The sequence below is a fragment of the Pinus tabuliformis genome, chromosome J (genome assembly GCF_031772625.1).
Source record: "Pinus tabuliformis cultivar Carrire ecotype Pingquan chromosome J, CPIR1, whole genome shotgun sequence".
NCBI lineage: Eukaryota > Viridiplantae > Streptophyta > Pinopsida > Pinales > Pinaceae > Pinus > Pinus tabuliformis.
In genome coordinates this window covers 30,455,472-30,470,329 of record NC_142295.1, presented here as the reverse complement: position 1 = coordinate 30,470,329, position 14,858 = coordinate 30,455,472, and the positions used below count along the sequence as shown (strand labels likewise).

At 39.9% G+C, this 14,858-nt stretch overlaps 1 protein-coding gene across 1 annotated transcript in view; it reads left to right on the top strand.

Moving 5' to 3' along the window:
- The first annotated feature begins 202 nt into the window (after positions 1-202).
- Positions 203-14,858, top strand: part of VPS11 (vacuolar protein sorting 11) — an 87,209-nt gene continuing 72,553 nt past the window's right edge. The window contains exon 1 of the mRNA XM_089377039.1: positions 203-821. Coding sequence (XP_089233165.1) covers positions 603-821 — 219 coding nt within the window. The 5' untranslated portion in view covers positions 203-602. The remainder of the gene's footprint in view (positions 822-14,858) is intronic.

The window sequence follows — 14,858 nt, the reverse complement described above, 5'->3', positions numbered from 1 at the left end:
AAAAAACAACTTAAATTCTTATCTCTCCCCAAAAAGATCTATCCTTCTCCTCACTTAATAAATCCAAAGTCAAAGTTAAAATGAATCGGACGGGTAATAATTATACAATAAAAAGGCTTATTAAGCTTTCCACAAAACAAGTTTTAATCTGAAATTAAATTTAAACACAAATATATAATAGTGAAAAGATATGGCAGGACAACACATGAAAAATAAGAAATTAAAAACAATCTATAATTAATCACAGAGGAACGATTATTCATCACAGAGGAACGATTTGGCATGAATTATTTGACGCTTCATGGCACAATTTAACGACGTAACATCTTAAAGAAGGGAAAGTGATGCATCTGATTGGTCTTCATGATTAATACACAGACCCTAAATCTGCGGAATAAACAACGCCCAGGCGACAGAGGTTCTAAATACGAAATCCTTATGGTGATGGAGATCGTAGTTTGTCTGTAAGAATACCGATCATAAATTTAAGCAAATTAGAGCAAAAATTATCAGTTCAAGTACATTTCAATTTACCACGAAAAAAGATGCAGACAAGGGTTTGATCGCAGAACGGATTTTAGGGTTTGAACGAGCCATTAAACATGTATCAGTGGAGAAAATTTCAGTTTTTTGAAGAGAAGGTCCCTGGGACTTCTGTTGCAGAGGAGCTGAAAGAGAAGGTGGTGTGCTGCTCGAGTGGGCGAGGCCGCATGGTGGTCGGATCAGAAGATGGGATGGTGCACGTGCTGGATCGGGGTTTAAAGCTCAATTACAGCTTCCAGGCTCATAGCGGGAGCGTCCAGTTCATTCAACAGCTGAAGGTGCGGTTCATTTGAATGTGCTTGAAGAGCTTTCATATTAGGATTATTAAAGTTTCGGTGATCGTCGTTTATATCTTTAAATTACAAGGATTTGCTGGTTTTGTTGAAAATTAACTGTCCTGATAAACATCGATTTTAATCAAATTTGGCCAAAGGGTTTTCTTCTCCTTCGTATTAAACTACTAAAATGAGGTTTATATCAAATTATAGAGAAAATTACATTGGCCACGGATATACGGGGATGGCCATTTCATCAGTGGAGTCGAATTTCCGAACTTCCGAGACACTGATAACCGACAGCAAGGCAATAACAATTTAATATACCTTGTCTGATATCAACTTTTAAAAAGTCCTGGTCGCACTTGAGTGCTGAGGCGTTGCAAGTTGATCATTGAATAAATACAATTGTCCATCCAATCCTAATCTTCTGGTTGCATCTGCCATCAACAGCAATACTGCCAAGTTGCATTTGCATAATTTTGCCCTCTGGTCATTGGATAACGGCGACCTGTGTTAGTACTAAGGAATTTGGATGGCTGTGAAGCATTGCATTGTCTACGCCAAAGAGAGCTTGTCGAGGCAACTGCTGCTCCCATTGAAGCATTTTTCTCGGCAGTCGTACCTGTTTCTCTAACAATATAAAATTTAAATTTTAAGAATGTACAAGGAATCCGTGATTCAATACCAATTAGTTTCCTGTTGTAATCACTGTCGATTTTATGGCTTAATTTGCAACAATTAAATAAGCAAATAATATTTGGCTTCTATATCATTCTACCAATTGCAACTTTCAGCTGCAGAAAATTAATAATAGCATCTGAACCTTCAACACCATAGCCCATTATAATTTATAAATGATATTTTTGTTTTTGTAGGCCCATTATAACATGTTTTTATGGGGATATATGCTCTGTTATCTTTTCATGTTATTATAATTATGGTCCTGACTCCTTAGAGCTACAAACTTCACTTCTTGGCAAGTATCACTGATCAAACCTATTTTCTTGGTCCAACCAGTAAGTTGAGTTGAGACTTTTGCAGTGGCCCCTTTGTTTCCCATGTTGTCTATGAGCCTTTAAGTGTCGCCTTCTTTCGAGGAATGCAATCATGTAGCATGAGGAAGAGTGTTTAGTAATCTTCCTGGTACTGTTACTTTTTTTAAAGCCACTGGTCTATTATCTTTTCATGTTATTATACTTATGGTATTTAGTCCACAAACATCACTTCCAGGAAAGTGTTACTGAGCAAACCTGCTGTCTTGGCCCAGCCAGCAAGTGGAGTTGAGACTTTTGCAGCGACCACTTTGCTTCTCACATTGTCTATGAGCCTTAACGTTCAGACCTTCTTGTGAGAGATACAATCCCATAGCATGAGGAAGAGTGTTTAATAATCTGCCTGATACTGTTATTTCTTTTAAGCCACTAGTCCAGGCATTTAAGGGAGGGATAGAAAGGGGTTTCCATTGTCCTCAGGACTTGGACGAGGTAGATCTCTGGCTTCCCTCTGAAAGTGAAGAACCCCAACACCCAGTGAGTTTCCCTAGGAGTGTGCACTTATGGGCTTCCTCTGGACTGATCCTATAACTCCCCTGGAAAGTTAGTTGTGGGCACAACTAAAGAGAGTGGCGTGGAAGATGACTATGAGGCTGGTTAAGTACCGCATCTTTCTCATGCCATGTTTGATGATGACAAGAGTGGTGATAGAAATTGGTTTACTATTTTGTTATGTCAAGAAGTAGATCCCAGGGCTGGGTTTGTACACTGGTATTATTTCTAACAAGTGGGATATTATTTTTATTTTATTTTAATTTTATCAGTGTAGGCCACCCAAGCAACTGCATGGGAAATCCAAGCCCATGCAAGTTCAGCACTTGTAAACTAGGGCAGGGGAAAAATCGGCTAGGGTCATCTGGTTTGAGTGCAAATTAAATAGAATATATCCAGCAGATGCTCTAATGAAGACAGCTTTGTCTAATGCAACGCTCAACAAAATAATAATGTATATTGTGTATATCGTCTATAAAAGTAGTGCTGATATGAATTCCATTAAATGAATATTGCCATATGCTTATTCAAAGTTGATTTTGATGAAAAGAGTGAGAAGCTATAATACCCATGCCTATTCCATCCCTTACGAGACAACAATGTCATTATCTAGAATAAAGTGCTCCCTGATGAACCTTGTCTGTTGGCCACATTGCTTTAGGCAAGATGTGTTTCAAAGGAAACATTTAGGCTTTGCCATGATTTTGTAAGTAGTATTTGAAAGGTTAAATAGCTTCTAGTTAGTGATCAACTCAGGGTTAAACCCCTGTGGGAATGAATTTGATGGAACCTTGATTAATACCGGTTGCCAAAATTGCTTGTTCAAAGTCCTTTGTATACATGTAGAATGTTCAATCGAAAGGATCACCATGTGGCCATGTAAAACTCACACGGAAGGCCATCGAAACTGTGGTCATCTGAAATTTCTTTGAGGGCATTTGTCAACTCATCCAAAGTTAGGGTTTGTTCTTAGGTCCTTTTCTGCTCCTTAGATTCTTTTATGGGAATTACATCTAGATTCTAGACATTTTTGCATGGGTCACCGTTATCCCACATATTTACATGAGTGGTAAATTGTGATTTTCACCACATGACAGGTTTTGTAGGTTGAAATGTGATAGGTTCTAGCAATGTATAGACTTAACATACTTTAAATGTCAATTCAGGATCATAAACTTAAAAAATGCTATGCACTATACGTGCATTCTTGGAGTCTCAAATCTCTAGCCTTATTTAATCACTAGAGGTTTTAATTTTTTGTAATATCCTAGGGCAATTTTTTCTTTTTTTCCCTTTTTTTTCTACACAAGGATACTAAGGTTTTCACAAAACCTTTCTAATGCAATTAAGAGAATCTTCACAATAATTTAATGTGATTAAAATCTTCAGTCAATCCTATTAATAACGCGACAGATTGAATCAAACCCCTTAATAATACGACATAATGAATAGAGCTATATGAATTTAGTTCATAGTCCACAATAATAATAATACCATATAAACAATGTCCTGTCTCCCACAATAACAGGGAGTCAATACTGTGCAATATAATTCAAGACAATAACTATATGGATACCCTGATTATGATTCCCGACACGAGTCTTTGTTCTTAGATTTCGTGCTTTGGAACAACCATGTATTGGCCCTTTGTGATGTCGTCTATTCTGAGAGCATTGAACTTGTTTATTTTTTCAATCACGAACCGAGCATCTTCATATGATGCCTACGTTGGATCCGCTCATCCACTCTTGACCGCTGAAAAACACTACACCAGAAATGCAAAATTAATCCCTATTCGTTGCAGAGATGGGGTCCACTCCCCTTAAAACTCCACAAAATGACTACATAGGGCTCGCTTCAATCACAGAAAGACAAAGCTTCGCCCAGGATGTTGTGCGACCACTACAAAAAACTTATCACAATTCCCGTTCTGCCATAGGGTTATACGTTCGATTCTCAATTTAGTTTCAATAGGGAGAGAGCAATGTAACTGCCTTAATATTGACTATCCAAAACTCTAGATCAAATCGCGCGGGCCTAGAATAAAAGATCAATCGAGAACTTTCATTTCTTCCTTCAGGTGAGGTTTATGGCCAAACAGAGCTGCGTTGTCCTCTCAATTAATTCACCTGCACCAACAAAATATCTTGACCTCAACAAAGATTTGCTAGCTTCAACCGAAAATCCTGTGCCCAAAAGAAAAACAAGAGACCGATACCCAACAGAAATCGCTGCCCAGCCATAGAACCCTTGTACCCAAACAAAGAGATGAAATGATAAGAGAATGTCATTAGGGTGGAATCTTTCACCACTGAAATTGACAGCATGCATCCCCAACAGCATATTTTAAAAGCTATGAAAGCATATGTGATGGATGCATCCCACAGAATCTTCTGCTGGACAGATACATCCTAGATAATCTTCTTCTGGCCATGATCTTCCTATCTATGTGTTCCAAATGTATCTTGGAGATAATCCACTTTATAATTGAACTAGATTAACCAGTAGGGGTAGGGCTATTCCAAGTGCTGCGTTTATTCAAACCAATATGAACTAACCCAATGAGAAACAGAGCCATTGACTGTCATTCTTCTGTACCAACATTCTCATGACGCACAGCATCCATAGAAACATTAGTAGCAAATTATTCCTCGTTTATGCAATTGGTAAAACTTGACAAATAGCTACATTACTATTTGAAGCATAGCAAAAATAATATTGTTTGCCTACATAAAATCTGACTCAATGATTAGCTCAAACAAAGGGAACAAGCCCAAAACAATGTTCCCCAAGCGTCCATACACCTCCAAGTTGTGGCACATGAAAGTGAGACAGTTTAAAGATTTTGCTGTCCCACTAGCAGCATTTGCCAATAGGGTGTCATAAATTAAAGTCAATGGAACTGTCATAGAATGCAAGCAATTTTGCCAACAGCCAACTCCAGTCCAGAAAGCATTAGACTCTCAGTATGATGTGGGAATCTACCACATAGGGTTTTTCTTGTTACCATGTCCCCTTTGCCCCATGCAAAATAGCAGAACTGACATAAACAACACAAACTCTAAATTGGACCTCCACCAAGAAAAAGAAAAAACTAACTATTGCAATACAATTTTGTAACAGGAAATGTTCACCCCAGAATTTCTGTCAGTTAAAGAAGTTTAAGGAAAAATAAACCATTCTTTCTGTTATGTTTTGTTTTTCTTATAATAACCTTCGATACCTGATAGTCTATAGGATCTCTTTTCTTTGAAACAAAATGGAGAGTCAAATTTAATCAGAATTTGACTTGAAAAAATTTTAAGCCCATCCCATCAATCCATCATAAAACTTATCATAATCTTCCTGAATCCTAGAACCTTCAACATTAATAACAATTCTGATCTCAAAAGCAACCACACCCAAAAATAATGAAAACTGTTGAAAATCCATGAAATTCTGCAACTGCTAATATGAACAATCTGAAAAACTAGTTTCTTTTATACAGACACAGAATTTCTCTACTTATTTTGCAGAGGAATAGGTACAGAAATCAATACACAATCACAGATTTCAACAACCCAATTTTTCTAGGGAACCCAACTGGGAAAACCCTCTGGTTGCTTGAGAATTTTATTGATAGAAGATTGAGCAATAGATCTCTTACAAATACAACTTTGTTTCAATAGAGAATACAATGATCTCCCTGCTTTAACTAAGCTTGAAACAATCTGCAAGACCCTGATTTCCTTTCCTTCTCCTTTGCGCACACCTGGAGGCCTATTTCCTAGCGCAAATCCTCCTAAATCCTAGCGCATAGGCTGCTCCTATAAAATAGGAATTTCCTCCTATTTCTTAGCACAATTCCCAAGGAAAATTGCTCTCTACCAACTCGCACACAAGCTCCTTCTTGCACACACTCTCTCACAAGCTCACACACAAACTCGTGCTCAATAATTATGATTACAATTGTGCCTTTGCTCCTCCTTATAAGCAATTCGAATGGCTAAATCTAGCAAATTATAATTTAGGAAATTGATTTTGAGATTGATGAGTTAACTGAGTTGAACTAACTCATGCAACTTGTCTTATCTCAATTCTAGAACTTGAGATTCAGTCACTTGTCCTTTTCCCAAATTAACTTGCACTAGAAGACAATAAACTCGGTCTTCCACTTATGCTAATAAATTAACTGCCTCATAATGTGTCCTAACTTTTAGGAATGAATCCTAAATTATAGGATTTCATCCTAACTTATAGAAAACTCAAGCATGCTAAGGAGAAACCCGTTGTGGTCCCTTTGATTAAGGCACAAATCAAGGAACCTTTTCTCGCTATCATTTTCAACACTCCCTCTTAGCAAGGAAGGGATTTTGTACAGCCCCCAACTTATCTTTGAAATGAACAAAACTTGCTTCTTGCTAGTCCCTCGGTCAAGATATTTGTTGTCTACTCCCCTGCTGGAATGTATGGTAGCTTGACTATCCCTTTTTGCACACAATCTCTGAGATGGTGATCCCTGATCTTGATATGCTTTGAGCAATCATGGAACACTGGGTTCTCAGAGAGTTTGATGCAACTCTGATTATCACAATGTATTATGCTAGGCTCCATCCTCTATCTGAAAAGTCCCACAAGCAACTTCCTCATCCAAATAGCCTTGCATGCTGCCAAATTAGTAGCCATGTACTCAGCCTCTGCTGAGCTGAGTGCAACTGATCTCTGCTTCCTACTGTACCAAGAAACAATTGTTGACCCAATGCTGAAGACGCCACCTGAAGTACTCTTCCTATCTGTGGAGCACCCTGCCCAATCTGCATCTATGAAGCCCTCAAGCCTCACTCCATCAACCTGTCTATACCACAATCCATAATCCGTTGTGCCTCTGAGATATCTCAACACATGCTTCGTAGCAACCTAATGAACTCTGGTCGGTTCCAACATGAACTAACTCAGTTGGTTGACTGCAAAACAAATATCAAGTTGTGTGTTGACCAAGTACATCAACGACCCAATGAGTTGCCTATATATTGTAGCATTTACTCGCTTTGCTCTACTAGCATCCATCTTCCTCCAGTTTGTGACTAGAGGCGTGGCCATGGGTTTGCAATCCTGCATATGAAATCTTCGGAGAATCTCTACAGTGTACTTCCCCTGTCCCACGAAGATCATCAACCTGCCAAACCTCCAAGCCAAGAAAATAGTGCATATGCCCCACATCCTTCATCTCAAACTCCTTTGCAAGGTCCTCGCAATCCTAGATAAAGTTGGTTGCTCTTGTCAATATACGGTCATCAAAATAGAGCACTAGAATGAGCGGAAGCCCTCCAACCATGATGTAGTATAGGTTGGCATCGACGTCACTCTTAGTGAAGCCCAATCCTAGAAGGTAGATATCAATACGAGTGTACCATGCTCTCGGAGCCTGGGTGAGCCATTAAAGAGCTCTCTTAAGCCTGCACACGTGTGTCTTTGCTTAAATGCTCAAACCCCTCTGGCTGCTCCATATAAATCTCCTCCTCAACTACTCCATTGAGGAATGTTGTCTTCACGTCCATCCGATGGATCTTCCACCACATCTGTTCTGCAAGTGCCAAAATAGTCCTGATGGATGAATACCATGCTACTGGGGCAAAAGTCTCATCATAATATATGCCCTCAATCCATGAGAATCCCTTCGCCACAAACCTGACCTTGTACTTCTCCACACTCCCATCTACGTCATGCTTCACCTTGTACAACCATCTCGATCCAACAATTGACTTGCCCTCAGGTCGTGGCACAATCTCCCAGACATCATTCTTCACGATGGAGGAATATTCCTCCACCATGGCATCTTGCCAAACCTGCTAAGAAGTTGCCTCCTTGTAAGAAGAAGGCTTAGTGTCCACCAACTCTATCATCAGTGCCATATAACCTGTGTTCCTCTATGGCTTCCTGTTCTGCTTGAACATGGTGCTAGGAGCTTCAACCTACTCCCGGGCCTCCTGAATCAACCTCTCAGCCTAAGTTGCACGAAACGGGGAAACGGGTACGAGTTTCCAAAACGGGAAGCGATACGAAATGCGACCTCCCCAAATTTTGGAAACGGGGAAACGCGAATATATATATATATATATATATATATATAGAAAATATATATATATATATATATATATATATATATATATATATATTTTCTATATATATATATATATATATATATATATAGAAAATATATATATATATATATATATATGTGTGTGTGTGTGTGTGTGTGTGCAATCATAAAGCATAAATGATACATTATAATTTATTACACTTAAACATTAAGATTTAATTTACATCACATTTACTCATGAATGATCACATAATGAAAATAAAAATATCGGAATATCCAAAAGCAACCTTTATTAGATATCCAAATCTCAAAATCAGCCTTTATTTATATTAATATATGAGGCTGCAAGTACAATAAAGACTATAAGGCTGCAAGAGAGAGATCCAAATCAGGATTTTCTGCATCCACATCCCATTCTTTAGAAGGACCACTGTTGTATTGGGAGTCTCCTTCTACATAGTCGAACGACCTTAGTGCTCTTGATTAAATACACGTTTTATACCCTAGTACCCTACATGATTTTGATTATTGGGAGTTTCCCCTGCATAGAGGGCTTGGTTCTCTTGATTAAATAGAAGTTCCATACCCTAGTACATGATAAAATCCAATGGAAACATTGCAACCCCCTCAATCCTGAAATCCTGAAAAACAAATAAGTCTGCTGGATTTTGAGTGAGATCTAAAATTCTACTTTCTCCATATGAAATCCAATGAGGGCGAAACCACTCTCAAACATCCTGAGTCATTTCATGGTAATGTTAAAAATTTAAGTAAAAGATGAAAATGAAAAATAAAGGAGAATATCACTTTTACTTTAAGAATTTAACATTCCCATGAACTGCATGTCAACACTAGGGCAAAAATTCACTTTTATAACTTTAGACACACATCTAGAAAATTAAAAAACAAATTTGAAAAAAACAAAAAACAAAAAAAAAACACAATTCAATTGGGAAACGCGGGCTGTACGGCCTGGAAACGCGTTTTCGGCCGTACGGCTGGAAACGCATTTCCAGGCCGTACGGTACGCAGAAACGCGTTTCGTTTCGTTTCCCGGGAGGAAACGACCCCTAGGGCCACGTTTCCTGCAACTTAGCTCTCAGCCCACTTGGCCTTCTTCCTCCCTATGGTGGAAGTCTCTCGCTGAGTAGTTGCCTGCTCTTAACCTAGTCTCTCTTCTTCATCATACTATAGATCTTGCTATGTGGCCCTCTTGTCACCTGGATGAGGCTCGCTCTGTGGTTCTAGTTTTGGCTCATGCTTGGGAGCGAGTAACTCCTCCTCAGGTACTGCAATATTCTTGTGCTCCAAGGAATTTCTCAGAGCTCAATCCTCTTGGAATCTCACATCCGCTTGAGAACTATCTTCCTGAGTCTTGGAAGATACACCCTATATGCCTAAGTTGTCTCACTATATCCCACGGAAATACCCTTTTTTGTAGTGGGCTCTAGCTTTTTCTTGCTATCTTTGGGCACATGGCAGTAAACTTTTGTGCCAAAGATCCAAAAGTGTGAAACATCAAGCTTCTTACCTGTGAAAGCCTCCTTTGGTGTAACTAGTCCAAGAATCTGCGACTCGGTCTCTCAACCACCCCATTCTGTTGAGGGTTATGAGGTGTTATCAACTCTCTCCCAATGCGTTCCTTCGCACACAACTCCTTGAAGGCGTTGAAGACATATCCTCCACCATTGTCACTTCTCATTGCCTTGATCTTCTTCCATGTTTAATTTTCAACTAAGGCCTTAAACTCTGAGAACTTGCTTAAGACTATTGATATTTTTTTTTTTTTTTTGGTAGCATTGGTTGTGCTCTAGCCTTGAAATTTGGAGGAGACGCTAAGACACATGAGATCTCCAAGACCCATAAATCGTTTTGAGAAATTCCATCCGGATGAGGAGTTATTAAAATAATTAATATTTTTAATGGGTTCCTAAGTCTAAACTTAGGAAAATAAAAATATTAATGGGTATTAATAAATATAAGGATGAGAAGCTTCTAAGAGACGAGGATCAAGTCTGTTTTAATCTTAGCCGTTGATTAGGGACTTAATCTCGACCGTTGATTCATCAACAAGAAAAGTATAAGACAAGACTCTAGGGTTATTTGGAGATACATCGACAGATACTCAATATCTCAAGGAAATTCGATTCTCAAGGAAGAGGAGATCAATTTTAGAGGGAGTTGCAGGGGGAGGAAGAGGAGGGCTTCAGTAGCAGGAAGTGATCGAGGAGGAGGTGATGCAGGGGCAGTGGAGCCCACACAGGCTGACACAAAGGGACGCAGAGCCACTCAAAGCCACACTGTGTCAATCAGAGTGGCACAAGGGTGACGCAGAAGTGGGAGCAGGGTCTCCAGAGTGTCAAATGGTCTCAGTGGAAAAGTCTCAGGTGTTTTCTTTCAGTTTCTCTGTAAAATCATTCCTTGTAAAAGCAATTGTTGTTGAAGATTAATAAAGCTCTCATCTGTTGCACCGGTTTTCCTGCATTGGGTTTTTCCGAGGACAATTGTCCAAATAATAACTGTGTCAATGTGATTGATTCTTGTGCATGTATTTTTTTGCTACGTAATTGTGTGATAACTGCAGTAGAATTTATTTTAATATTTGCCGGAGGAATTTCGTAAATAACTTATTGAGAATAATAAGTAGGTTAAATAAATCAGTTGTTGCAGTGATAGAATTTCAGTTTAGGAATTTTCACATGGTATCAGAAGAGAGATACAACAACAGGAATGGAAAATCGATTATGGGTCAAGAGCATGATGTAGAGGCATCCACTCAAGGGGGCTCGCGCAGATTTCCAAAAGAATGCACAAGGGACGAATATTCGATGTTAGCTTCCAGATTGGAAGGAGAAGTTGCTTGCCTTGCAAGCTCTGCCTCCTCAAAGGTTTGGTATATAGATAACAGAGCTTCTTGGCATATGACAGGATCCAAGAATGTTTTCAGATTATCAGGAAGAAAGAATGAATTTTCAAATCACCATGGGGAATAAGGCAAAGTGTACTCTAGTAGGAAGAGGTACCATAGTTTTTCAAACCGAAGCAGGAGAGTGACTTCCAGCAACCAATGTGCTGCATGTGTCGGGATTGGGGATGAACTTACTTTCCTTTTCTCAACTTCAAAACAAGGGCTATGGCGTTTTCTTCATTAAAGAGAAAGTATATGTCAAACACCCAAGTTGGAAAAAGAAGGCTCAGATTGGAATCAGAAGTAAGAGGTTGTACAGGTTACAGCTAGAATCACCAATGGCACTGATAGGCAGTAATGGAGACAAAGACTTGAATGAGCTATGGCACAGGAGGATGGGACACTTACACCATGGGGCTCTGAGAATTCTCAAGAAAACAGTATCAGGAGTTCCAAAACTAAGTACTGAACGGGATGATGTATGCAGAGGGTGTGCTCTGGGCAAGTATGCCAAAGCTACGTTTTCTACAAGTAACAATAGGGCGAAGAGTGTGCTAGGATTGATACACTCAAACATCTGCGGACCGATGTCCACAAAAGCTCTTAGTGGTGTTGAATACTTCGTCACCTTCATCGAGGACCATTCAAGGAAGACTTGGATATACTTTCTAGAAACTAAGGATGAGGTTTTCGGTCGATTCAAAGAGTTCAAGGCTCTAGTGGAGAATCTAACAGGAAAAAAGATAAAAGTGTTGCGCTCGGACAATGGTGGAGAGTATGTTGACAAGGTCTTCACCGATTTTTGTGCTAAGGAAGGCATTAGAATAGAGTGGACAACTCCCTACAATACGGAGCAGAATGAAGTAGCAGAATGGAATAGCAGAAAGGAAAAACAGAACTATTGTGGAAGCATCTAGGGCAATGTTGTATGATCAGGATATGCCTAAATTCCTGTGGGCAGAAGCATGCAGCACGACAATGTATGTCCAGAACAAGACTCCTCATAGGGCATTGGGAAAAATCATTCTGGAGAAGGTCTTCACTGGGAAGACACATGAAGTCAGTTATTTCAGGATATTCAGGAGTTTAGCATATTGTCGTATACCTGAAAAGAAGAGAAAGAAATTAGATCAAAGTGCTGAGAAAGGATATCTTGTGGGATATAGCGAGAATGCTAAGGCATATAGAGTCTATCTTCTAGGGAGTAGGAAGGTAGGAGTTCAGAAAGATGTAAAGTTCATGGAGGATAGAGCTTTCAGAAAATCCTAAGAAATGCCTTTCGAGGAGCAGTCGAAAGACGAACCGCTGGTCAAACAACTTCAACCAGCTGAAATTGGTACCAGAAATCCTCCTGAAGACAAGGCTTCAGAATAGGAGGAATCTCAGGAAGAAGAGGACTTGATAGATGTACCTACTACCAGTGGAAGAACGAGCCGGGAACTCCGACAGATTCTACGAGATGCAGAAGACTTCATTGGTGCACCCCAGAATAGTAAAAGGGAGCGAAGACAGCCAGACAGATACCAAGCCTTATTAGCTCAAGTTGGGGAACCTTCTAGTTTTCAGGAGGTCGTTCAACATCAAGTATGGGTGGATGCTATGGCAGGGGAATACATCTCTATAATGGTCAATGATGCCTGGGAAGTGGTACCTAGGCCTCAGGACAGATCAGTGGTAGGTTCGAGATGGATCTACAAGGTCAAATATGCTATGGGTGGCAGTGGAGAAATACAAAGCCAGGTTCGTGGCTAAGGGGTATGCTTAGAAGGAAGGGATAGACTACGAAGAAACCTTCGCCCCAGTAGCCAGGTATACTTCTATCAGAACCGTGATAATCTCTTGCGGCACAGATGGGGTGGGAGATTCATCAGATGGATGTCAAAACGGAATTCTTGAATGGGGTAATAGAAGAGGAAGTATACATTGAACAACCAGAAGGTTTTGAGACACATGAGAAGAAATCTCATGTATGCAGATTAAAGAAAGCCTTGTATGGGTTGAAACAGGCACCTAGGGCATGGTACAGTCGAATTGATGGCTACTTGCAGAAGATGGGGTTCGTCAAGAGTGACGCAGACCCTAATCTCTACTATCTAGTTGTAGAGAATGAGCCTCTAATTCTAGTGTTATATCTGGATGATCTCTTCTTGACAGGATCATCCAGGCTCATCAAAGACTGCAAGAAGAACCTAGCCACAAAATTCGACATGAAGGATTTGGGACAGATGCATTATTTTTTGGGGTTGGAAGTTTGGCAACAGAAGGGTGAGATCTTCCTAGGACAAGGGAGATATCCTACAGAAATCTTGAAGAGATTCAGGATGCAGGACTATAGACCTATGGCTACTCCAATGATCACCAATTGGAAGAAGATTGATGCATCAGAAGATAAAGATGTTGATCCCACCTTGTACAGGCAACTTATAGGGTAACGTTGTCAACCCTACCAGACATTTGTAACGCTGTCAACCAGATCGGACATTTGTAACACTGTCAACACCCTCAGTCAGTTCATGGTAGAACCTAAGAGGGCACACTGGGCACCAGCCAAACATGTTCTCAGGAATATACAAGGAACAGTTGAGCATGGACTATTGTACACCAAAGGCAATGACATCAGGCTGAGTGAATTCACTGACGCAGATTGGGCTGCAGTTCAATAGATCGGAAAAGTACAACTGCGTATTGTTTCAACATTGGATCAAGAATGACCTCCTGGTGCAATAGGAAACAGAAATTTGTGGCTCTAAGCTCAGCTGAAACAGAATATATGGCAACTATCATAACTTTGTACGAAGCCATATGGCTTAAGAAATTGCTTGTGAATCTATTCAGGAGAAGGTTGGAAGCGACTAAGATCATGTGTGATAATTAGAGTTGCATCAAACTCTCTGAGAATCTAGTATTTCATGATCAGTCAAAGCACATTGATATCAGATGTCACTTTGTCAGAGACTGTGTCCAATGAGGGGCAATACAGTTGGGATACACTCCCACATGAGAACAAGTGGCAGAAATCCTCACCAAGGCTCTAGGAAGAACAAAGTTTGTTCATTTCAGGGAAAAGATGGGGATGGTAAAGAATTATTTTCAATAATGGACAAGTATCAGAAGTTGCAGTGCAACAGTTAGCAGTGGCAGTGGCAGTGCTATGGGCAGCATGATGCCGCAGGTTGAGAGTGAGTTGCAGTATAGGAGCAGAAGTGGCAGTGACAATGTCATGGGCAGCAGTACAAGAAGCAGCAGTGTAGGGGATCTGAGGCAGCAAGCCAAGCATCAACACAGGTACTGATGTGGAAGATCAATGTGATGTTTCTATAGTGAAACATTACTAGAGCACATTCCTTGCTAAGGAGTGTTGATTTTTTTTTTTTTTTTGGTAGCATTGGATGTGTTCAAGCCTTCAAATTTGGAGGCGAGGCTAAGGCGCATGAGATCTCCAAGACCCAGAAACCGTTTTGAGAAATTCCATCCGGATGAGGAATTATTAAAATAATTAATATTTT